Genomic DNA, 26,501 nt, shown 5'->3' on the forward strand with positions numbered 1-26,501 from the left:
CTGATTGGCTGGATGGCCCTCCATATTTTCCAGTGCCCACACCAGCCCTGCTCAATTGTCTTTTCAAGGGTACTGGCTATTCCAACAGTCTGCTTCCAGGGCCATTGTTCAGCTTAAGATCTGCATAGCTGCTGTGTCTCCAGGAATCCTTCCAGCAAGTCCACTACAACAATCTTTAAGGCCCCTTTCACGCGGGACGGATGCGTAATGATCCGCCCTGTGATGATCCGCTTGCTCAGCAGGGATTGCTCCGTTTATCCCCGCTGAGCCGGCTGATGACAGGGTGGTCCCTGCACAGTCTGCAGGGACCGCCCTGTCAGATCTCCACTCTCCTCTATGGGGGATCGGATGAACACGGACCATCCGCCTGCATCAGATTACATCCTGAAAAAATATGTCATCATCACCAAACATCCTTTCAATTGATGGAATAAGAAAAGTGTCCAAAATATAAACTTTTGAATTTATTCAAGATTTAATGACTGTCATCTGCCCTGTACCTTTGACCTGACATGCAACCCCATATCATCAATCATTGTGGAAATTTGCATGTTTTCGTCAGGCGGTCGTCTTCATACATTTCATTGAAATGGCACCAAACAAAAAGTTGCAGCATCATGACCCTGCCCAATACAGATACCTGATTCTGCAAAACAGCTAATTTATTTGTATTTGTTTGTTTCATTTAGACATGATGCAATAGTTTGGGCCTTTTGTTAATGTTTGAAGCATCCAGAATAACACGGGGATACCCGCGATTGTCTCACGTAGCTCAAGAACAGGGAGATGTCGATGTAAACAGCATCTCCCCTTTTTGCCTAATGACAGGACACTGATCGTCTGCTCCCTATCATCGGGAGCAGCAATCAGTGTCCACGTCACACAAAGCCCATCCCCCAGACAGTTAGAAACAGTCCCCTAGGACACACTTAGCCCCTCCCCGCCCCTAGTGGTTAACCCCTTCACTACCAGTGCCATTTTTACAGTAATCAATGCAATTTTATAGCATTGATCGCTGTATTAATGCCAATGGTCCCAAAAATGTGTCAAAATTGTCCGATGTGTCCGCCATAATGTCGCAGTCATGATAAAAATCGCTGATCGCCACAATTACTAGTGAAAATTTTTTTTTATAAAAATGCCATAAAACTAACCCCTATTTTGTAGACGCTATAACTAACGCTATAGCAAACCAATCAAATGCTTATTGCGATTTTTTTTTTACCAAAAATATGTAGAAGAATACGTATCAGCCTAAACTGAGGAAAAAAAAATGTTTTTATATATTTTTGCTATATTTATTATAGCAAAAAGTAAAAAATGTATGCGTTTTTTTTTCAAAATTGACGCTATTTTTTTGTTTATAGCGCAAAAAATAAAAACTGCAGGGGTGATCAAAATACCACCAGAAGAATGCTCTATTGGTAGGAAAAAAAAGGTCGCCAATTTTGTTTGGGAGCCACGTCGCACGACCGCGCAATTGTCAGTTAAATCGACACAGTGCTGAATCGCAAAAAGTGCTCTGGTCAGGAAAGGGTTAAATCCTTCCAGGGCTGAAGTGGTTAATAGGATTCTTTTTGTATTGGGGTTGAACTTGAGAGACCATTTGTTTACTTTGTATGTGCACAGCCAAACAAAGTCATTTGGGAATGGAGAAATTAACTAAATTTAATAACATAACTAATGAATATATTAATTCAGATCAATTCATTTTATTTGGATGAGAGTGCTCCGGTAGTCTTTGACTGTTGAATAATCAGCTGATTCTTTTTGCATTAACATTTTTCAATAGTATAAAAAAGGCACTGCATTTTAAATGTAAACATATTGCAATAAATACAGTAAGGTATAAAAGTGAAATACGATTCCTCCTTATTGTGTTTGGGTTGAATGGAGGTAAATCCAATAGAAAACTCTGAATCATAACGTAATGAATGAATCCAAAATACATTTTGTTCTATTCCTTTCTTTTGGATGCACACGACTCTAGTCAATATCAGAACTTACAAAAATACGTACTGATTTGGAACAATGAATATTTACTCTCTCGAAATAACCAAAATATTCCCCAAAAAAAATCATTCAAACATAATGATTATGACAAAACGAAATGATTTACTTAACAAATGAAGCAGAAACAAAATAAAACAATTTTTTCTGTCATGCACATTTCTACCTGCTATATAGTTACATAGTCAGTAAGGATGAAAAAAAGACACCAGTCCAATCTGAGTGTCTACAATTGCCCCTATCCCTGTACATTGCACACTCACATTGGTCCCTACCTGACAGGAGCCAACAATCCAAGATCCCCATTCATATACTAGGGCCAATTTTGGACAGAAGCCAATTAAGTTACCTGCATGTCTTTGGAGTGTAGGAGAAAACCAGAGTACCCGGAGAAAACCCACACAGGCAGAACATGCAAACTCCAGGCAGGTAGTGTCGTGGTTGGGATTTGAACCAGTGACCCTTTTTACTGCTAGCAAGAATGCTAACCACTACACCACTGTGCCGCCCTATTCACAGTTTGATGAAGACTGGATATGCAGTTATCCTGAACCATATTTTCAACTACTCCACCCACACACACCAAACATTGTCCACAGAAGAAGGAAAAAAGGACACCCTTGTATCTGTCAGGTATCACCATAGGGGCATATTTACAAAGCAGTAAATGTGACATTCACCAAAAATGTATCGCAGGTAAATCTTCCTGGTGCATGTTTAAATTAAAGTCAGTGCTTCCCCTTCAGTGAATTTTTGGTGAACATGGTCACCTGTCTGTCTAAACCAGAGTTTCCCAACCTTTTTTAGGCAAGACACACTTTAACCTCCCTGGCGGTATGATTATTTCAGATTTTAGGTGCTGAAAGAGGTACCATTATTTTGCATGGAAATTTGGCATTTTATATTGTAGGCCTGTAATTCTTAGAAATAATTCACTTAAATCTGTCCAAACAAGAGTCTAATAGACATCCTGGGTATGATAAAATTTGAAATATGAAATCATAAATTATATATATATATATATCTATATATATATATATATATATATATATATATATATATATATATATATATATAGATATATAAAATAAAATAAATACCTATAAAGAATTATAACAAATAATAATATAATAATAATAAAAATTATTCAATAATGTAATCAAATCAAAAACACTGAAATGTGCTGAGTTGCAGAATTGTCACTGTCATTACTTTTAATGTTTGATGATGAATTTCCCCACAAATTACTATCGCTCAATTCTGCGAGTGATTCTAATTTATTATCACTGTTTTCTAGCTGGTCTATAACCACTTTTGATGTAAACTGACATTTTTTGGTTGCTATGGACAATCTCCAGTTTCCTGGCATGAAGAACAGTATTTATAATATAAAACTGCATGCAGGACACTGGACAAACCACTAGGGACAAAGGTGATGTGTAATTATTTGATACAGTATACTGTATCTATACTGTGTTTTTTACTTTTTGAATTTGGCGCCGAACTCCGTCCCCGTGCATCGCAGCGCTCACAGGGAACGGAGCTCTGCGCTGTCACAGATCGAGCGAGACACGACGGCTCGCTGTTCACAGCAGGGAGACATCGCTGGATCCAGGGGACAAGGTAAGTAACCCCCTACATGGATCCAGCAATGCGATCCCAAGTCTGGCTCGGGAATACCGCTTATGGTAATTAAATCTCACCCCAAGCCGGGGAGGCTACAAGCATGCAGAATTTTCGAAGCACCCCACTCTAAAATGTAAAGCCACCCAACATTATAGGTGATTTATTCCCTCACCTTTGCAAACTGGTACTGTCTAGTATTCTAGCATTTCTCTTTCCCCCTCTCTCTGCTAACGTGACTCCAGTGCTGATAGAGAAGGATAGCGGAGGAGCAAACAAGGATGTTTTGCATGCGCCTAATGTTCTCCTCATCAACCAATGATGTAATTGAGTACCCAACACACTTTATCTCATTATATAGCAACAGGATAAAAGGAAAGTGGACCAAATCTTGGACAAACAATAAAGACATTTATAGGATAGTACTGACATTTCAATTAATGATTGTAATAGAATTTTTGTTCATATCTTTAAGTCCTAAAATGACAGTTTTTTTCTCCAATTGGATGGTTTTTGAAACAGGAGCTTATCTTAGGCATCTTTCCTTTTAGATACATTTCATTTATAGACCAATTTGTGTCTAACCATGTCGCTTGATAAACGCCACCTTAGATGCGCAATCTTCATGCAATGCCAGCTGCGTACAATAGTGGGGCAATTAACTTTTAATATATCCTTTCAAAGATTTAGCCCCATAAATGTATCACCTGAAACTCAGACATTACAGCTGCATGCATTCCTCTGGCACGTGACCCTAGCACATGCTAAGTAACAAGCGCACACCTTTTTGCCATTAAGTTTCCCATTAATAATTTTGCTTATGATATGAGAATAGTATAATTTAAAGTGGATGTAAACCCTCACACATACCCAGTGAACAGCCTCAGATGATACACAGGGATGAAACAAATCTCCCTACATACGTTTTACACGTATATCTGCTGTCTTCTTCTTTATATACTATTTCTCTTCCTGTTTCAGCAGTGGGTGTGGAATCTTGCCATATACTGTGAGACAACCGATTGGAGGAAAGGCACACACACCCCTCCACACACGCAGAGACTTGCAAAGCTGTGCTATTACTTGACCAGATGTCTGCTAATTTATAGTACCCACCCTGACACAAATTTTAGGCTGGTTCTATCACATGTGTCGGAGAACTTGTCAGAAGTTATCTTGCTGATAACAGAAGAACGGAGCAGGAGACAGTCACGGGACTTAGGGCTTTGATGAGAGATAAGAAAACAATGCAGATATATGTTCCCAGCTCAAATTTCATAAATCGGGTTTACATCCCTTTAATTTATAGAAAAGCCAACATATGCAAACATGCAGAAATAGAGCATACATGGCCATTTTAATGTTCAGTAAATAAGGTATGTTTATAAAGAAATAGCCAGAACAATAAAATTATCCAGTAAGGTTATGTGTTGATTTTTTCATCTTTTCTTTGAATTACCAAGTTCCCCAGGTTGATTATTTTTTTTTTTTTGTGAATAGCGTAGCAACTTTATTGTGTAGTGATTGCATTAACCATAGTTACTGTTTATAAAAGGCCTTTTGAAAAAAGTTTAATGGAACAGTCACGACAACATTTTTACAGAGGAAAGAACTTTCCTCCAAACTACTATACATGCAATCTAATTACATAAGTATAGAGTAACAGTTTGAAGCTTATGGCTTGTAAAAGAAAACTACTGTTGATTTTTCAAGAGAGAAAGTAAGCTTTAAATTAACCTATTACCAAATGTTAACTGGACATGTAAAAAACAATTATTGAACAGCAACCTAATTTTCCCCATCATTCCCATCCTCTCCACCATGCACATGCAGTATATTATTATATCATCACAATTAAATAGTAGAGAGCTGTGAGATTGTGGGAGAAAGAGCAAGGGTATGGGCATAGGCATGTGCACAGGGTGTGCCAGGTGTACCTGGGCACATCTTAATCCAGGGGGTTGGCAACCCATCAATTAGGATCTACCTGTTGATCGCAGACAAAGCCCCCCCCTCTCCCCACATGTAATTTACCAAACCCTTTGTTTTCTGAAGGAATTGATGTCAGGCTAACTGGTCTGACATTTCCAAGGATGTATTTTGGTCCCTTTTTAAATATTGGTGCTACATTGGCTTTTCTCCAATCAACTGGTACCATTCCAGTCAGTAGACTGTCAGTAAAAATTAGGAACAATGGTCTGGAAATTACTTGACTGAGTTCCCTAAGTACCCTTGGGTGCAAGCCATCTGGTCCCGGTGATTCATTAATGTTAAGTTTCCCAAGTCTAATTTTAATTCTGTCCACTGTTAACCATGGAGATGCTTCATGTGATGTGTCATGAGGATAAACACTTCAGTTTTGGTTACTGAAGCCCTCCGATTCCCTCGTGAAGACTGAGGAGAAGAATAAATTCAATACCATCGCCATCTCCCCATCCTCGTTCTTTATGGTGGTCTGTCCTCCCTTTTTTACTGTTTACATACTTAAAGAAGTTCTTTGGATTTTTTTTGCTTTCCTCCACTGTGTCTTTCGTGTTCTATCTTACCCGTCCTCATTGCACCCTTACATTTTTTGTGACATTCTTTATAAAGTCTGAATGCTGATGATGATCCCTCAACCTTGGATTTTTTGAAGGCCTTCTCCTTTGCTTTTATATGCATTTTTACATTGGAGTTAAGCCATCCAGAACTTTTGTTCGCTCTTTTAAATGTATTACCCAATGGGATGCATTGACTGCCCTGATTTAATATGCTCTTAAAGCAAACCCTTCTCACCTCTGTGTTCTTTGTTCCTAAGATTTTATCCCAATTTATGCCTTATAGCAAGGTTCGTATTTTACGGAAGTTGGCTCTTTTGAAATTCAGTGTCTTTGTATTCGCCTTATGCTTCCTATTTGTGATTTATACTGATGCCAATTGCCCCATATTTCCTTATCCGTGATCAGGTCTGTATTGCTGGTAATCAGTAGATCCAGTAATGCTTTATTTCCAGTTGGTGTGTCTAGCATCTGAACCATGAAATTGTCCTCCAAGACATTTAGGAACTGGCGAGCCTTAAATGAATGTGTGGTTCCCTCTGCCCAGTCTGTCTGGATAATTAAAATCCCCCATTATGATAACACTTCCATTCCTTGCTGCTAATCCAAATTGTGATAGGAGATCCATCTCCGGCCTATAGCATGCTCCCAAGATTATTTGTCCCTTAGCTTCATCCCTTTGGAGCTCTACCCATAAGGATTTTACCTCCTCACTAGCTCCCTTAGTGATGTCATCTCTCACATTCACTTGTACATTATTCTTGATATATTGGCATACCCCTCCCCGTTTTTTACCCTCCCTATCCCTGCGATAAAGGCTATACTCTTGAACGGTTGCCAGCCAATTATGAGAGCTGTTGAACCAGGTCTCTGAAATTCCCACAAAATCCAAATCCTCCTTGTACAACAGTATTTCTAGTTCCCCCATCTTGTCCGCCAGGCTCCTGGCATTGGTGAACATGCCACGTAGTTTAGACCATCGCATACTATCCTCTTATTGGGTGTTCCAAGATTGCAACTAGGACTTGTTACTATACTTACCTTGGGTTTATGTGCTATAGTTAACCTACCAATAATGCCCCCAATACTACCCTCTGGATATGTTCCACGCTGACCATCTCTACCTCTTGGCCCTCCCCCCGTCGCCTAGTTTAAAAACCTCTATAACTTTTTGGCCATCTTTACTCCCAGCTGATCTGCATCCTACTCATTTAGGTGCAGTCTGTCCCTTCTATAGTACTGGTAACCTACAGAGAAGTCGGCCCAGTCTTGCAGGAACCCAAATCCCTCCTTACTACACCAGCTCCTCAGACACTTGTTTACTTCCCTAATCTCCCTCTGCCTTTCTGGTGTGGCTCTAGGTACAGGTAGTATTCCTGAGAATACTACCTTGGAGGTCCCTTTTCTCAATTTTGCCCCCAAGTTTCTAAAATCGTTCTTTAGGACTTTTCATCTGCCTCTAACTTTGTCATTGGTGCCAACGTGCACTATGATAGCCGGGTCTTCCCCAGCCCCTCTCAGTAATCTGTCCACCAGATCCGTGATGTGCCGAACTCGGTAGACAACATAAAGTTCGGGGCTGCAGGTCTTAGTTACAGATTGCCCTCTCTGTCCTTCTAAGAATTGCGTTCCCTACCACCGGAATCTGTCTTTCCTTTCACTTTGCTTTCCCCCACTCTCACTGGAGGAGTTCTTCCCCTGGCAGCAAAGAGAGTCCCTCAGCTCCAGCAGTGCTGGTCACTGACTGGTTTCACCAATGTCACTCAATGGAGTGTACTTATTGGGATGCTCCTGCCCTGGATTGGCCCCCCTGGCACTTTCCCCTCTACCCTTCCTGACTGTCACCCATCTACTCTTTTCTAGTGCCTGCACCTCTTTGTCTCCACCCACCTCTGTGCTGGCCACTGTTCCTGACTCTTCTTTAGTATAGAGGGTCTTCTCAGTGCTGACAGTTGCTTCCCCAGATTTAGAACCTGGGCTTCCAGGGAAACAATGTGCTTACATTTTGCACAGCAGTATTCGCCCTCGATCAGATGATCAAGGAATGCATGCCACAAGTCACATCTCCACACCCGCCGGGCATCGTACCTACTAATTTAATAAGGATTGGGGATTATACCCTGTCCAAATTACCAAATAACTAGATTCCTAAAACTAATACTACTAGCTTCATCCCATGTTTATTATGAACTGAAACATAGTAAAGCTACTCAGCACAGAGCATTCATTCACTTTCCAGTGCAGCGGAGGCTGCAGAGAACAGGACTGGGGAATCTCTGTCCTCAGTCGTTTTCACTCAAAAGGGAGACATCAGGAGTCTGTTTAGACCCCGATATTTCACCAAAGACCCTCAACAGGGCTAATAAAAAAATAGTAAAAAAATAATATTGTGAAAAATAAATTGTAAAAAAAAAATAACATAATATTTTTAAAAAATTACCGACACTGTCCACTGCCCTACTGACACCAATCTCTGCCCTACTAACACTGTCCACTGCTCTACTGAAATCATCCTCTGCCCTACTGACACATTCTGTACTCTACTGACATCATCCACTGCTCTACTGACACGTATCCATACACACACGCATGTGTATTTGAGCTTTGGAATGCAAACCCTAATGCAATACGCTGTTATCCTTAGCTTTGATTTACTCTGTACTATTGTATTATTATTGTATTATTTGTATTAATAAAGCACTATTGCAAAGTCCCCTTAAGTCAATAATGTTTAACCTTGAGGTTGGAAGGCAATGCCACAAAACCTTCACCTTTCAACCTGACTTTCCCTACTGACCCTCTCTATAAGTAATTTTTAATTTCCCAGTAGCCAACAATCTTCATTTGCTTCCACTTAGCCCTATAATAGTATTTACATTTCAATGGATAAAACATGTATAACATTTTTCCAGAAAACTGTATGATTTTAAGTCTGGGAGAAAAAGTATTCCCTACAGAAATCATATATCCAAATTTGCCACTTCCTCATCTCTAGTATGAAAAAGTTTGCACTCTTCTACTGGTCCAGCTTTGAATCTCTTTATATAGGAGGCCAAACTAAAAAGGCATGTCCTCTATGCTTTGTGCCCTATTTGTCTTGGCCACTACCAGAACAATTTTACTGAGCAATGCTAGGCTCAAATCTACTAGATACATAAAGCACAGTCAGGGTTTTTTACAAGCTGGGGACCCCGGATGTCAGGAAAAGCTGGTGAAGTGTTTTATTGGCATAAGACATAACCTTATGCCGCGTACACGGGACCAACTTTTGGAACGAATCCATCGGACAATTCGATTGTGTGTGGTCTCCATTGGACCTTTGCTGTCCAAAAATCTGACGGACTTTAGAAATAGAACATGTTTCAAATTTTTTCGCCGGAACTCCACCAGACCCAGTTCCTATCAAGAAATCCGTTCGTGTGTATGCTAGTCCGATGGACAAAAACCGACGGCGTTCATTCAAAAGGTCCATCGGAACTCCGCCGAAAGTCCATCGGTAAGACCATCGGACTTAGTCCGTTGAAAAGTCCGGCCGGGTGCACGCGGCATAACTTGCTGGAGAAGCCACAACCTGTCCCACATAATGTAGACATAGAAGGGTAGCATTGGCTAGTTTGTACATGCTTAAATGCCATTGTAATTTTTTTTGGGCTAGTTGCCAATGTTTAATACATTTTGTTGCCTTATAGATAGATTGAAGAGCTAAAGTCTATTGAGATTTGGTATGAGAAGGAAAAGGTCTATTTCCCGTTGCAAGAAGAGTGGAGATTTTCTAAAGCTGATCTTAATTTAAGATATTGTAAAACAAATGTATTAGTATGGATTTACATCGTTTTATCAGGGAACTCCCATAGAGAATGGCTAACTTTAATAAAGGTGCAAAAATCATTGTTTGCTAAACAGGCAGGAGTTTTATTACAATAACTAAGACACTGCAGAGTATACATCAGTGTACGCTTTGCTGGTAGCAGGCCAGTTTTAATCAGGGATAATAGGCCTAGGGGAATGTATAGCCAAATTTTATTTTAATGTCAGTATGAGAGTGGGAGGGATGGAGTAAATATGACTGAAATAATAATAAGATAATGTAGGTACACACTGTTCTTTTATATGTTTCTCAGTCAATGCAAAAAGCAACTGCAAGAATAGATAGTATGTAACAAGAGAATACTGCCCTTTTAGCACTCCAAACTTAAAAGAGGTCCTATCACTAAAAAGAAAAAAAAAAGAAAATAAATCAAGAAACTCCTAAAGGAAAAGCAAACCCCAAAAACCACCCTTGAAACAAAAAGTCCCATTGTTTTAAAGAGAAGCCTTGTAGCACAAAAAAAACAGTTTTTCCAGAAATGGCCTATTAACATGTAATAAAAAAAATATACCCCAAAAATAAATGAAAACCCCAAATAATACCCCTGAAACAAAAGTTCACTTTTTTTTTAAGGAAAGCTAGTTGCAAATGAATTAATTAACGCCCTATGAATGAGACAAAAGCTAAAAGTGACCTACAGTATGGCTCAAATCAAGCACAAAATAAAATAAAAGACAAAAAAGCCCCAAAATACCAATACAACTGAATGGCAGCAAATTGGTTGATTGCCCAAAGAAAAAGGCCCCTTAACAGTTTTTCATTTTTTTTTTAGATTTCAAAGCCTTTTCTTATGTCATGCTATTTTAGTACAATGGTTTATCGAGCACATCATTTCAGTAAAAAATACACTGAAGATAATTATAGGGAATACAAACGTAACACATTACCCAATTTTTTAGTAAACTATAAAAGATGAGGATGTATCAAGTAAATTACCCAACATCTCAAGCCTTCAAATTGCATGCACCCAAGAAATGGCCACTTCTGTATTCTAAATGTTGCATAGGTGACCTTTTAAAATCCTCTACAGGTCATCAGTTTATATATAGATATGTTTACTTTTGTGTCTGACTCCTGATCCCTCATACCTTGACAAGTGGATAAAATGACTATTAACTTTTGACAAACGTAAAAGTATTGTCACCCTCCTGATTACAATGCTTCCTTTTATCTTTCTTTTACCTTTGGTTTCTTTCACATATGCAGCAGGATTTGAAAAGCAATCTGTGGTGGATCACTTTTCAGATCACAGGCAAAAATCTCAAGCCTCCTGAATGCCTGTTTTTTTTTTTTTTATCAAGAAAGGTATTACATTGAAATACTGCGCCACACCTGCTATAGTGGCGTTTGGAACGCAAGTGCAGGCCCACAGACGTTAATGTATGAGAAACAAAATACAGTAGGATAGAACATTCCGATTCAAGTAATAACTAAAAGAACAAAGTCATATCTCTCTTTAACCACTTGCTGCCCACCCGCCGTCAAATTATGGAGGAGCGGTGCGGCTCACGTTCTGGGAGAACGTTATATGACGGCGCCCAGTTTAACTGAGGGCACACAGCGTGGCATTCGCGGGCGTGCCAAGTTCCTGGGACATGGTACAATCCCCGATCGTGGCTGTGGCTCTTTGCCCATGTAATCGGCTGTGTCCAATCACAGCTGATACCATGTAAACAAGGAAGTGCCGTTTATCTGACAGAGTGTGAGGTGAGGAGTGCCAATCAGTGGCAACTCCTCACAGAGAAGATGTCTCAAGGTAATCAGGGCACTGATCATCAGTGCCCTGATGACAATGCAGCCCAGCAGTGTCCATTAGTGATGCCACTCTATGCCCATTAGTGACAACAGTCTGTGCCCATCAGTGACACCAGTCTATGTCCATCAGTGACACCAGTCTGTGCCCATCAGTTATGCCAATCAGTGCTGCGTTTCAGTGCCCATCAGTGCTGCATATCATTGCCCATCAGTGCTGCCAATAAGTGCCCATCAGTGCCACCTATCAGTGTCACCTATCAGTGCCAGTTATCAGTGCCCATCAGTGCTGCATATTAGTGCCTCCTCATCAGTGCCTATCAGTGCAGCCTTATTAGTGTACATCAGTGAAGGAGAAAAGTTACAAAATGTACAAAAATTTTTAATAGAAATTAAGAAAAAATTTATTTTTTTCAAAATGTTATCAAAAAATAAAAAACCCAGAGGTGATTAAATACCACTAAAAGAAAGCTCTATTTCTGTGAAGAAAATGCTAAAAAAAATTAATCTAGCTACAGTGTTGCATGACCGCGCAATTGTCATTCAAAGTTTCAAAGTGTGACATCACTGAAAGCTAAAAAATGGCCTGGGCAGGAAGGGGGTTAATGTGCCTTGTATTGAAGTAGTTAAAGAATAACTCCACTTCTGTTGAAAAAAAAACATTTCCCTCTGGGTGATCTATGTGCATTACAAGGATTTTAACAAACTTTGTTGCAGATTCCTACCTTTTGTTATTCTGAAGAATTAGCTGTTTATTTGTCTGTGTTCATTTGCACAGTAAAACTGTATGGAGGTCTTGTTATAATTATCAATCAGCAGCTCCATCTGCAGGACTATAATTAGGAAAGTGGCGGGGTCTGCATCCCTTTAGATGTGATTTCCCTTTGAGAGTAAATTTTTGTTGCATGGGATGCCAAAAGTCTGACTTGTATTTTAGTGCAGACTTCTGGGGAAATCAGTGAGCCAATCACACAAACACAAATCTGTTTACAGAACTCCTCCAGGTAGCCATATTGCATTGCATGTTACAGAAAATTACAGCACTGCAGACTGAAGGAAAGGTCATTTTTAATACAATATGACTTGAGTCGCTATATTATTTTTTGCTATTTTTTTCCCATGAAAGTGGGAAAGTGGAGTTACCCTTTAACCGATTCCCGACCGGCGCACGCCGATGTACGTCGGCAGAATGGCACGGGCAGGCATATTGGCGTACAGGTACGTCCAATCTTCAATGCCGCCCTGCCATCACGTGCTCACGTGTCGGTCGGGACCCCCGTGAGTCCGGTCGCGGGTCCCGCAGACTCGATCGCAGCGGGCATACCAGCGATCGTCTCACGGGGTGGCTGACTGGAGGAAATGCCGTGTAAACAGCATTTCTCCATTCTGCCTAGCAACTAGTGACGCTGATCTCTGCTCCATGTGATTTGAGTAGAGATCAGTGTTCACTAAATGAAAGCCCAGCCCCCCCACAGTTAGTAACACACCCCTAGGAACACTTAACCCCTACACTGCCACCCACTGGTTAACCCCTTCACTGCCAGTGTCATTTATTATTGTATAAATGACAATGGTCCCAAAAATGTGTCAAAAATGTCTGATGTGTCCGCCGCAATGTCGCAGTCACAATAAAAATCGCTGATCGCCGCCATTACTAGTAAAAAAAAATAATAAAAAATTATTAATAAAAATGCCATAAAACTATTCCATATTTTGTAAACGCTATAACTTTTGCGCAAACCAATCAATAATCGCTTATTGCGATTTCTTTACCAATAATATGTAGAAGAAAACGTATCGACCTAAACTGAGGGAAAAAAATGTTTTTTTATATATTTTTGGGGGATATTTATTATAACAAAAAGTAAAAAATAATGTGTTTTTTTCAAAATTATCGCCCTATTTTTGTTTATAGCGCAAAAAAAGCTTTATTTGTGGGGAAAAAAAGGACGTCAATTTTGTTTGGGAGCCACGTCGCATGACCGCGCAATTGTCAGTTAAAGCGACGCAGTGCCGAATCGCAAGAAGTGGTCTGGTCTTTGACCAGCAAAATGGTCCGGTCTGTAAGTGGTTAAAGGACTCACCTTTTCTTAATCCTGACTGTCCTTTTCCCCTGCCTGTCCTCCCTCCCTTACCTATACCCCCACCTCTCATTCCTTTCCTTCACTCCCTCTGATTATTTGCATATGTTGTATATTGCTTTTCCTCTTTCTGCTATAGTGAAAAAATGTGACAATGACAAGAAAGCCCCAGCTGTCATCGAAGGTGACTTCAGATTACCTATGGTCCTTAGTGGTTCAGGGTACCGCAGTACATTTAACAGTTATATAATAATGAAAATTACAACATTGTGGGTTTATAATGTAACGGTCTGGTTGTTCGGAGAATGACTATCTCACAAAAATCTACCTGTACTTTCTTCAGTGTCTATTTTAAATAAAGAATTCATTAAAAAAAGGTAATCGCTCTCCCTTTCTCTCTCTAGCGGTAACTGCATGTTGTCTAATGCCATTTCTTCCTCTTGACTTAAGGCAACTTTCCAAAACATTATTATTATTTTTAGACCATTTTGTTCTTTTCCTTCACTCAGATTTCTAAAAGGGTGGAAAGGAGAATCAATGACAAAGTTACAGTGGTTTTTCAGTGTAAATATGGCTAGATATTACTGCTAGCAGACTTGCTTTAGTTTCATCTTCAATTGGAGGCAGGCCTGGACTGGTCATAGGACAGACTGGGCATTTCCCCGGTGGGCCGGGGGTGCCCAGTCCATGGCCTGTTGATGACCAGGCCGCATAGTGGGAGGTAAGCGGCAACCATGGTCCAGACAGGGTTAACACAGACTGCGTCCACCACTCACCTCCCGATATGAGACCATGCTTGTGTCTCCTCTGGTGGAATTACCAGCAGGGTTGCTGGCTGCAGGGCTGAGCTGAGTGTCTCTCTCACTCGCTCAGCTCAGCCTCAGAACCAGCACTGACAATGCCCCACCTCCTCCCTTCACACGGACAGGAGAGGGCACATCTGCTTCTCCTCCTCCTGTCCCTCTCCTCCTGTGTGAGCCCCACCCTCCCAGCGGATGTGTGGGCAGGAAGTTTGAAGCCAGAAAAGGAAAGCTGCTAACAGTCTATGCCTGAGGATCCATCCTGGGATGAGTGAGCTCATCCTCTCTCCTGCCTCCCAGTGTATAAATACATTTAACCCCTTCATGCAGACAGCACGCAAATATGCAGGCTCTCGATGAATGGGCCTTGGTGCTGTGCTGCCGCATATTTGCATAACACACTGCAAGCTCCCGACACAATAACAAGCGGCTAACAAAAAGCTCCCGATCGCTGCTTGTGATCGGGAGCTTTCTGACCATATGTCCACGGTGACAGCCAATCACAACAGTCACATGATCATAAACCCTGCTCCACCTCCCTGCATCAGAAACTTATTAAAGGGCCAGGAGGCCAGAGTGCAAATTGATTAAGGGGTGCTTTGTAGACTCTGACAAAAGGGGGGGGGGGCTTTGGTGAGCAAAGACCCTCTTACAATAGTGTTTCCCTTTACACCAGTCCATAGCATTCCCCTTACATCAGAGCCCCCCTTAAATCAAGGTTCCCAAAACACCCCTTACATCAGAGTTCCCCTTAAATAAGGGTTCCCCTTTACATTAGCGTTGACAGAGCTCCACCCTTACAGTGTAAGTGGAAACAATACAGACTCTAAGGGCGGCTGTGTGGACTCTGATATAAGGGGGCTCTGTGGACTCTGATGTGGGGGGGGGGCTCTGTGGACTCAGATGTGGGGGGGCTCTGTGGATTTTGATCTAAGAGGGGACTGTGCGGACTTTCATGTAAGGGAGCAGGGGGTGGGAGGAGCTGGAGATCTGCACAGTGAGCAGAGAGTAAAAGAGGGCACTGTGATTAGGGGGCATGATTGCAAGGGGCACTGTGATGGGGGGCTGTGATTGCTAGGGGCACTGTAATGTAAAGGGACACTGTGATATAAAGGGGACTGCACTTTAAAGGGGCACAGTAATTATTGCACTGCTCCTTTACAGTGCAGTCCCCTTTACATCACAGTGTGGAGGACTGACTCTGAATATCCCATCAACAACCACCCCCGCGAATACCTAAACACCCCCCCCCCCCCTTGTCTCTGGAAAAAGTGCCTATATTGTGTCCCTGTCTGGGCCTGACTAGAGGCACACAAATATTTGCTATTTACTTAATAATATATTTAAAAATCACATATTCTTTAATTACTAAATAAGACCTAAAACAAGAATACCATATGTATTGTCATCCCCGCAGGAGCTGCTTCGTAGATTGGGTTCTCTGTTCTTCTGCCTCGACCTTGAGAACAACCTCAGCCCCTCTGACGCACCAGGTTACACAAATGGATACTGCACTGCTACTGGGAACACATATATAGATGCATTCCACACAACTAAGGTTCAGTATCAAAAAGCAAACATCAGACTAATTAGTGGTAAATTAACCCAGCATATTGTCATGGGTTGAAGAAAATAGCAGCATGTACATAAATGAGTAAATGCAGGATTAGGTCAATCCCAGTTCACTAGACAATATGTTAATTAGAGTAAGGCTAATCATAGACGGAGTGATTTTCTTCCTGCAACCACGGGTTGCAAGAAAGAAAATCTCTTGATTCCCTTATCAACACAGTCAGTGTTGACGGGGGGAGAGTCCCTCCTGCGGAGTCATTGTTGTGTTTTACCGGTGGGGAGAATACAGTGACTATTGCTAGTGGCAATAATAGCATGTAAAATCTAACAGGCTGGTTAAACCCAAGTTGATTGATGGATCAACTTAGGTACATTCAGCCCGCCCATAATCTTGGCCGGTCCAGCTGAACAGGTTGAGATTCGAACCATCTATGGCCGGCTTAAATGTGGTAATCCACAAAATCAGCAAAAAGAAATGCCATCAGAAAACAGTACCAGCAATGATAATCAATACTTCAATAACCCCTCTGTAAACAATAGGCTATAACCACTTTAAAATGCACTCTATATGAATGGCAGCAAAGAAATTTTGGACTCCCTAAAGAGGTACTTCTTACCGTGGACAACGGGCAAACTTCTTGTGAATAAAAAAATAAAATCCAAGAAATCTATAAAGTCCCCAATTAGATAAGACATAAATGTTAAATGAGAATAATCATAAGAGGATAATCCTGACAAGAGCTTTTTCACCACACCAAGTGAAGGTCGTGACACCGCACCCCTATAGGTGTCAACTCACCAGAGATAAGGCAAGGTGTTAACCAATTCAGCCTGATGTCCAGTGGAGACACAAAAAGCACTGACAGAGGAGATCCAGTCAGTAAAAAATAAAATAAAAGTTAGCAGTTGCAAATACTGTAGCTGCTGACTTTTAATATAAGGACACTTACCTGTCAAGGAATCCTGCAATGTCAGCAACCCAAGCTGATTTGTCAGCCGGCTCAGGTGCAGGCTTTGGCATTGTAAGTCGCACTGCGCTTTCTGAATGGTCCCACTATCTTCTGGGACTTGTGTGTGTCCCAGAAGTCAGAGGGGGGAAGGAGGAGGGGCTGGGAATGTATATTGCCAATTAGTGATCTTACCTGGAAGTGGGAGTGGGTACCTGCCAAAACCAGGTACCTGCTCCCCCCCCCCCCCTGAAGTTACAAACGTGGCAGAGGAGGGTGAAAACAAGTGGAGCTTCCCCTTTTGGATGGAGCCCTGCTTGAAGCACAGTGTCCTAAATCACTCCCCGTGTTTAGCCAAGTACCGTATATATAGCCCAAAGAGGAAGTATGGTGATCCACCTGCTGCTTTTGACTGTACCTTCACTTTTCACAGTGGAGTCTTGCCATACTACGTACAACTCATGCAACAGAGATATTGTAGGTCTTTAAGAACATCGTTACAGGTGGGGTGACATACGTTATCCATTTAATCTATACTAAGACATAGCTTTCTTTTTCAAGAAGACCTCTTCTTGGAACTAAAAAAAACCCAATAAGGCTATTTCAAAATCCATACACTCACTTCAGTCCAAAACCTTTACATGCTGTGCAGCTGCAAATTCATTTTCATAGATTTTTTTTAGCTTTCTCTCCAAAGGTCTACAGTCAAGACATTTATCCCAGGTTTATCTTGCTCTTACATAGATGTAGACTGACATTTCATGATCCTTATGTAGCTGCAGTACAATATGTTTGGGTTGTCACTTGCATCACTGATTCTACTGAATGAATATACTCAACATGTTGGCACTTGCAATAGTACCAGTCATATTTAGAAGTTATTTTCTTCCGGTCAGTGCCCAATCAAAGTCTGCAGACAAGACATGCTAATAACTATTTTCTAAGTATTAAATTAGCACTAAATATAACATTACCTTTTAGAGACACAAAAAGCTGAAGTCTAGGGGGGGGGGGGAGAGCTATCATAAACAGGAAGCCAACAGCTAAATACCGGTAGTTTTCTACAATCTCTAAAAGTGTTCTAATCTTTTTACACTGGCTGGGGGCAACTATTAACTGTTTCAGTCTTGTCCATTAGAGGCTTTCTAAACCCCTTGTCTTTGTATATGGACAAAGGCAGATACTGGACTTCTTCCAGACTCATTGTGCCTTCTTTTGGATTGGTTAGCAACCCAGCCTTACAATTGGTATCTACAAATGCCTGGACCTTCTGTGGGAGCAAATTTTAGTCAAGACTAAAACTGATAACATTATCTAGCTATTATGCTTTGTCAGGCTTAAGAATGTGGTCCAAAATTTTATGGACCGAGGACAAGTTTCCAAGTTCCTATTTAAGACAAAAGAACGGATCATGTACCGGTAAAGCCCTTCTGGTGTTGCAAAAGCTGTTTTTTCCTTTCAGCTCTGGCTGTTATGGGGACCTGCCAATACCATTTAATAAGACTGAGGGTAGTAATGAACCTTGAGAATGGGGTCTACACCCTTCTTCTCAGTCCAAGCAATACTGATACACAAAGATTTTTCTGCCAGAACGCACTCACCTTCTGAGAAGCAGATAAAGCCTCTGACATCCTAAACTCTGGTATACTTTGGGGTCACTTTCTGCTGACAGAGCCCAGACTTTTTCTCCCAGATATTTATTAGGTTTTATTGAAGTGGCTTTCTAGTTCTCAGATGGAATACCAGGTAGGTGACATCACTGATGTTCGCTATGATCTCATAGGGGCCTTCCCATTTCCCCAAAATTTACTCTCCAAAGAAGGCACCAAAACTAAGACTTTATCTTCAGTGTTAAAGGTTCTGATTTTAGCAAAGCAGTTTTAAACTCTGACCTGCACCTCCTGGGCTTGCTGCATACAGTATGGTCCTAAACTTTGGTAATAATTGCTGCCATCCTATCCTGGATCCTAGCAATGAGTTCAATGTGTGGCATTATCCCTATGGAAGACATTGTGGTTTATTTACTAAAACAAAATAGACGGTTCACTTTTCAAAAGGAATTTATCCCAAAGCTTAGTGAATTAGACTCTTAGAATACCCCTAGTGGTGGACTTTTAAGGCACACACAGTAAATATCAGAAAAAAATAGTTTTAAAGGTTCAAACAGTTATTTTATTGAAAAAAATTAAGAAGATATATAAAACAAGGAATGCATAAATACACTGGTAGTCTGTACATGTGTAAGTTACTTGAAATACCCTGCGCGTTTCGGAGAGATTAAATCTCCTTCTTCAGGAGATATGTACAGTTGTAAGAAATAATCTATTGAAACAAAGAAAAGAATTCCCATCTTCTAGAAAAAGGCATACATAGTATATACCATATGCTTCACTATTGTAGTAATCACTTACATCTTCAAAACAGTGTGTTGAATAGACATTCCATCAAGTTTTTTAGTTAAAAACACGACAGAAAACTAGGGTGGATGTTACCGGTGGTTATTTTGCCCCCTTGAGGTCTTCCAATGTGGTCACTCCAAAAGAACGGGCCAAGAAACCAGCAAGGTGTTAGAGAGAGACCAAACCCCCAGCACTGATGGGCAAATGGAGCTAAAAAGCTCCAAACACGGGAGAGACATTATAAGGCTTTTGTCTATGAAATGTTTGTTCTTTCCATACTGGGAATCTTTACTCCCTTTATTTGTATACTGTTGGATGTTATGTATATATATATATATATATATATATATATATATATATATATATGTATATATATATATATATATATATATATATATATATATATATATATATATATGTATATATATATATATATATGTATATATGTATATATATATATATATGTATATATGTATATATATATATATATATATATATATATATATATATATATATATATATATTGGACATAATTCTAGATATGGGACTTTGATGGACTTGTTTTCCCTTTTAAAAACCATGTATAATTAATTTATAACTATATTATGCATACTTTCCACTAGACATGTATATGCTGGTTTCCTGTATATTTAATATGTTTTATGTTAATTTAAAATTATATAAAATTAGTGTATGACCAACCTATTAACACCAGGTGTTCCATTCATTAGGTATATGTGCTGTCTTTTGTATATTCAACATGCTTTGAGGGTACATGTATAAATGAATGCCGAGGATTCTTCCCTTTTTTTCCCTGTACACATTTTGCCCCTCTGGGTGTTCCCCTTTTTATAGAGCATCCTGGTTTGGCCTTTATCCGGCGACTATTTCTACTATGTTATGATGGGCTTCTATTCCCGGGGCAGTGCCTGACACACTAAGCCGCCCAGGCTTTATAGCTTAGGGAAGACACCTGTGGCCGTCCTCCCTCTGGGAGAAGCCCATGGTGTTGGTGGGTGGAGTGGACATGGCCTCGTTCAGACGCACATGCGCATGCGCCGTGGACGGGGAGGCGCACGCATCACTCAGGGGGCAGTCTTGTTTGCGGTCCCCCTCCCTGCCCATCAGCTGTTGCAACTTATTGCGCCAGCTGATTGGGCAGGAATCACTATAAATCCTTCACATTCTAGTGCTGGATGCCATGGCGGACGGATGGTTACTCTAACAACACTACATTGAGGTTAGTTGTTTTTTTGTTTTTTTTGTTTTTTTTAATGAAATAACTTTTGGATAATTCAATGAAATAATTCCCTATAACCATTGATAATACAATAGTATCGGTAATATAAAAAATGTTGTTGGTATGATTTATAATATAATGATTTATGATCATTTAAGATTTTTATAATAATGAAAAAATTATGATAAATTAATGAAATAATTTTTTACATTATTTTATAAGTAATTAATATATGGACAATTTAATAATGATTATTAAAGAACAAAATATATCTATATTACTTGCGGCAATTAAATTAAATTCCATTAACAAAAAAAAATAAAAAATGTATTTGATTTATTTGTCTGTTATTATTTTTCATTTTATTAGGTTCCCTCAATTAGAATTATTCTATTCCTTAATTTAACATTAGCTGAAATTATACAACAAGATATGGGTATAATATATTATATACTCTATTTTATTTTATTTTTATTTTATTTTTACTCAGGACCGCTCGCTTTGCACCAGTGTCTCTCCCGGGTTGGGAGCTTTTTAGCTCCATTTGCCCATCAGTGCTGGGGGTTTGGTCTCTCTCTAACACCTTGCTGGTTTCTTGGCCCGTTCTTTTGGAGTGACCACATTGGAAGACCTCAAGGGGGCAAAATAACCACCAGTAACATCCACCCTAGTTTTCTGTTGTGTTTTTAACTACAAACTTGATGGAATGTCTATTCAACACACTGTTTTGAAGTTGCAAGTGATTATTACAATAGTGAAGCATAAGGTATATACTATGCATGCATTTTTCTTGAAGATAGGAATTTTTGTTAATATATATTCTATTCTTTGTTTCAATAGATTATGTCTTACAACTGTACATATCCCCTGAAGAAGGAGATTTAATCTCTCCGAAATGCGTAGGGTATTTCAAGTAACCTACACATGTACAGACTACCAGTGTATTTATGCATTCCTTGTTTTATATATCTTCTTAATTTTTTTTTCAATAAAATAACTGTTTGAACCTTTAAAACTATTTTTTTTCTGATATTTACTGTACGTGCATTAAAAGTCCACCACTAGGGGTATTCTAAGAGTCTGGTTTATAACTTTAGATGTGGCACACAAAATTGTAAAATTATTGCCTCCCACACATTTTTTGAAAGCTTAGTGAATTAAGTGAAGCTCTGCTGACTTCATTCACTCAGTCACGTGCAAGCAAAAATAAATACATTTTTCTTGCACAATATTGGGTATTCTTTACAAAGTGAAATTGAATGACATTCATTAAGCTCTGGGGGAAATTCTCTTCCATAGTGCAACCTCCTTTGCAAAGTGAGCAGCCAATTTTATTTTAGTAAAGTCATTAAAGTGTTATTAAACCCAGGACCCTGCATTCACTATATCTGGTCTCCCACAGTACACAGAACATGGAAATGCAATCATTTTAGTAAATATAAACAGCTAAATACCTTTTCTCATTAGCAGTATATAGTACTTTTGTGACTTCTATCATTGCCTGGTTAAAGCTTGTAGGAGAAGTTTTCACATTGCAATGGCTGTCCTATCAGGATCCAGGACCCTGCCCCTCTATGTGGACAGTGCTGACTGGCCCTGTGCTGATCACATGCATTCTCCCAAAAAAAAAATATTCTCTAGCAATGAACACCAAACTGAGCATGTGCAGCCTGACTCCAGTAACTCTGTCTTATCCGGACTTATTTTGGAGTCAGTGGAAGAAGAGGAGGATCTTTGCATACAGGATCAAACAGCCTTTTTACACAATGCAGAAGATTAACCCCTTAGGTTCCATAGTGAGTATAACAAGCATGATTTACTGCATATACAGACTGGTTTTACTGTTTTGGGTTTAGTAACACTTTGAATATGCTGGCAGGAATTTCCGTTTTTTTTTTTTCATCCATATCGACCACTTTCTTTTTTGCATACCTATCAGAGTTCTATTGAACTGTTGTACCATCCCATCAGTTTGGTGGTGGTACACTGAAGTAGATAGCTGAGTAATTTTTGCCAACCACAAGGTTCTATATTGGACATGAAAGGAGTTCCTGGGTCTGCTAAAACTTGTTTATTCAATTAAAGCCCGTCCACCACATATATACTGCTGCAGGGCGGCTCTATTACCTGTATGTTTTTTCCTGAAACAGATACTGTGGGGGCACGTGCACCCACTTCACAGAAGAGGAGCCGATGTCGGCCAGCCACTGGTGATCCCTCCACGGAGAGGCAGAACGAGGATCTGCCTATGTAAACTAGGCAGATCCCTGGTCTGACATGGAAGAACATGGAGATCTGTTGTCCCTAGTGATTAGGAACAGCAATCTCTGTGTTGTTGTGTCTGTCAGCACTTCCCTCACACAGTAATAAAGCACAAACAGGGAATGCATTTAACCCTCTGATCGCTCCTAGTGTTAATCCCTTCCCTGCCAGTGTCATTTATACCGTAAACAGTGCATTTTTTTAGCACTGATTACTGAATTGGTGTCACTGGTCCCCAAAAAGTGTCACTTATGGTCAGATTTGTCTGCTGTAATGTTGCAGTCCTGCTAAAAATCGCTGATCGCCCCGACATTACTAGTAAAAACCATTAAAAAAAATTAAGTCCATAAACCTATCCCGTAGTTTGTAGACGCTATAACTTTTGTGCAAACAAATCAATATACGCTTATTGGGATTTTTTACCAAAAATATGAAGAATACATATAGGCCTAATTTGATGAATTTGTTTTTTTTTTTTTTTTACTTTTTTTTTGGATATGTATTATAGCAGATAGTAAAAAATATATATATATTTTTTTTCAAAATTGTCTGTCTTTTTTTGTTTATAGCGCAGGAATCAGTTTTTTTTTGTTCAGCCAAGGAATGAGCTAAGAAGTGTTTGGATCCTAGTCTGAACCCACCTGAGGTATCCCACTAGGACGCTGTAAATGACCAAAACCAATCATAAATAGCAGAGGCATTCAAGAGGTGTAGGACATGGAAACAGGGCTAAGTGACTCAACTATGCACAGAAACATGGAAAATGGGGTGCAGATAAATGGCAGAAGGTGCTCTGGGCTGATGAATCAAAATTGAAATATTTGGCTGTAGCAAAAGACAGTTTATTTGCGAAGAGTTGGAGATCAGTACAATAATGAGTGTCTACAACAGTGAAGCATGGTGGAGGTTTCTTGCAGGTTTGGACCTGCATTTTTGCAAAAGGAGTTGGAGATTTGGTCAGGATCAGTTGTGTCATCAATGCTGAGAATTACAGCAGATACAGTGCCTTGAAAAAGTATTCATACCCCTTGAAATATTCCACATTTTGTCATGTTACAACCAAAATGTAAATGTATTTATTGGGATTTTATGTGATAGACAAAAACAAAGTGGCACGTAATTGTGAAGTGAATGGAAAATGATAAATGGTTTTTCAAAATGTGTTACAAATAAATATCTGAAAAGTGTGGCATGCATTTGTATTCAGACCTTTTACACTGATACCCCTAAAATCTCAGTATAAACACAGCTGTTCTGTGAATCCCTTAGAGGTTTGTCACCTTAGTGAACAAACAGCATCATGAAGGCCAAAGAACACACCAGACAGGTCAGGAATACAGGAGAGCATTAATCAAAGCAGCAGCCAAGAGGCCCATTGTAATTCTGGAGGAGCTGCAGAGATCCACAGCTAAGATTGTAGAATCTGTCCACAGGACAACTTTTAGTCATGCACTCCACAAATTTGGCTTTTATGGAAAGTGGCAAGAAGCCATTGTTGAAAGAAAGCCATAAGAAGTCCAGTTTTCAGTTTGCGAGAAGCCATGTGTGGTAGAAGCAAACACAGGTACATAGCACAACATACATATATCAGGAATATGAAATGTAACATACACTTTAAAATGGCGATCCTCCCTATCACCAGTTACATTACATTATTTATATGTAAAGCGGTAGTAAACCCGCTGACTTTTTTTTTTTCAACACCTGTAAGGGAAAAGGCATACTGAGCTAGTATGCACCGCATACTAGCTCATTATGAAATACTTACCTTAGAATGAGACGTCGGTATCTCACTCTGTCCACGCCGAGGGAGCTGACATTTTCCCTCGGCGTGTCTTCCGGGTATTGCGTCTCTGGCGCTGTGAGCCGCAATGTTGTCACTCCTGTGCATGCGCGCCGGCGACTTCTTTCTGGCAAGGTCCGGCATCTGCCGGACTTTCAGCCGAGAATCCCCAGAGCGCATGTGCCGCTAAAGTCAGCGGCTCATTGCAAGGGGAATATCTCCTAAACCGTATAGGTTTAGGAGATATTCTTTTCACCTACAAGTAAGCCTTATTATAGGCTTACCCATAGGTAAAAGTTAAAAAATGACTTTACTACCACTTTAAAAATAAATACTTAAATATTTATAGGAGAGATTCACTAAAACTGGAAACCAATCAGCTTCCAGATTTTATTGTCAAAGATTAAGTTACAAGCTGTCTGCCTACCATGCACAGCTGCACCAGATTCTGAATGCTCCAGTTTTAATAAATCTCCCTCATAGTGTACTATAGTTATACTCTCTAAGCTGTTCTCTTTAGGCGCTTCAATGCTCACTCAGAGCCTGCACCCTGTTGTTCTAACAGACCAAGGTCTCTGGGTATGGGAGAGCAAGTGACCTCCCTCATGAGACAGTGCTCGGGCCTGAGTGGCCTGAACACTCATTTGGGGGTGGAAGTATCATTGTCAATCCTGGTAGTGTTCTGACACCATTGGACACCATTTTGAATTTATCATAAATAGGCAAAGTTACAGTGTCTATTTAAGCACACTCGTCTAAAATACAAGGATACTAAAAATAGTTTGAAACAATATAAAATTGGACATACTCTATACTTGCAATCTTAATGATAGCTTTGGACAATAACATTGGCCACAGTTCAGCTTCACATATTGTTGCTGGAAGAAGCAACTTGTCATCTTCGCTAAATGGAAGAGTGTCATCAACTACAATCTTTCTCCAGCACCCCTGTGAAAAAAGAAACAACAGAAATACGTAAACTAATAAAATACATGCACACGAACAGAAACTGTGATTCAGAGCAAGTTATCCAACTCTCCTACACAAAACCCTCCCACTGCTTTCCTGTGGTGGGCCGGGTGAAATTACTGAAGGCTTAAATGAACAGAAGTCACCAAAATTGTAGCTTAGCACCCCGCATGCACACTTTGTGTGACAGCCACTAATAATCTGTACTAATTTGGAAGCCCGCGCAATTCACTTCCGACTTGGTTCCTTTCACTGGTATATGTATATATAAATATCATTGCCAAGTGAAGTTGCAACGTGCCATTTATTCTAAACAACTGCTCCAAAGCTCTAATTTATCTTTGAAAACATCTGCATTGTATATTATTAAAATTGGGCATTCACAAATTTAATATGGCATGCCAACACAGAAGCAAAATGTCAGCAAAACAACTACACAATAATGCTGGAGAGAAGTGGGTGTAAGAGACAATCTACTGTATCATTTACATAGGGAAACTTCTTCTTATTTTCCAGTAATTTTGCACCATACATCTCTAGTACTATGCTTATGATAAAATACTTTGGACAAATACCTATTTATTTAAAGAAGACTGCCCTGAATACTGTTACGGGATCAACCCCTGTAAAAAAAAAATCCCTTTTTAGGATGGTAAAA

General features: G+C 39.9%; 1 protein-coding gene across 2 annotated transcripts in view; it reads right to left on the reverse strand.

Moving 5' to 3' along the window:
- ADGB (androglobin) overlaps positions 1–26,501 on the reverse strand; it is a 422,031-nt gene that overhangs the window by 298,527 nt on the left and 97,003 nt on the right. For both annotated transcript variants that reach the window (XM_077486347.1, XM_077486346.1), the window contains exon 6: positions 25,683–25,822. In XM_077486347.1, the coding sequence (XP_077342473.1) occupies positions 25,683–25,822 (140 nt within the window). The remainder of the gene's footprint in view (positions 1–25,682; positions 25,823–26,501) is intronic.

Source organism: Lithobates pipiens, unplaced genomic scaffold (genome assembly GCF_037356315.1).
Source record: "Lithobates pipiens isolate NorthernLeopardFrog02 unplaced genomic scaffold, aLitPip1_a1.2 Scaffold_18, whole genome shotgun sequence".
Taxonomy (NCBI): Eukaryota; Metazoa; Chordata; class Amphibia; order Anura; family Ranidae; genus Lithobates; species Lithobates pipiens.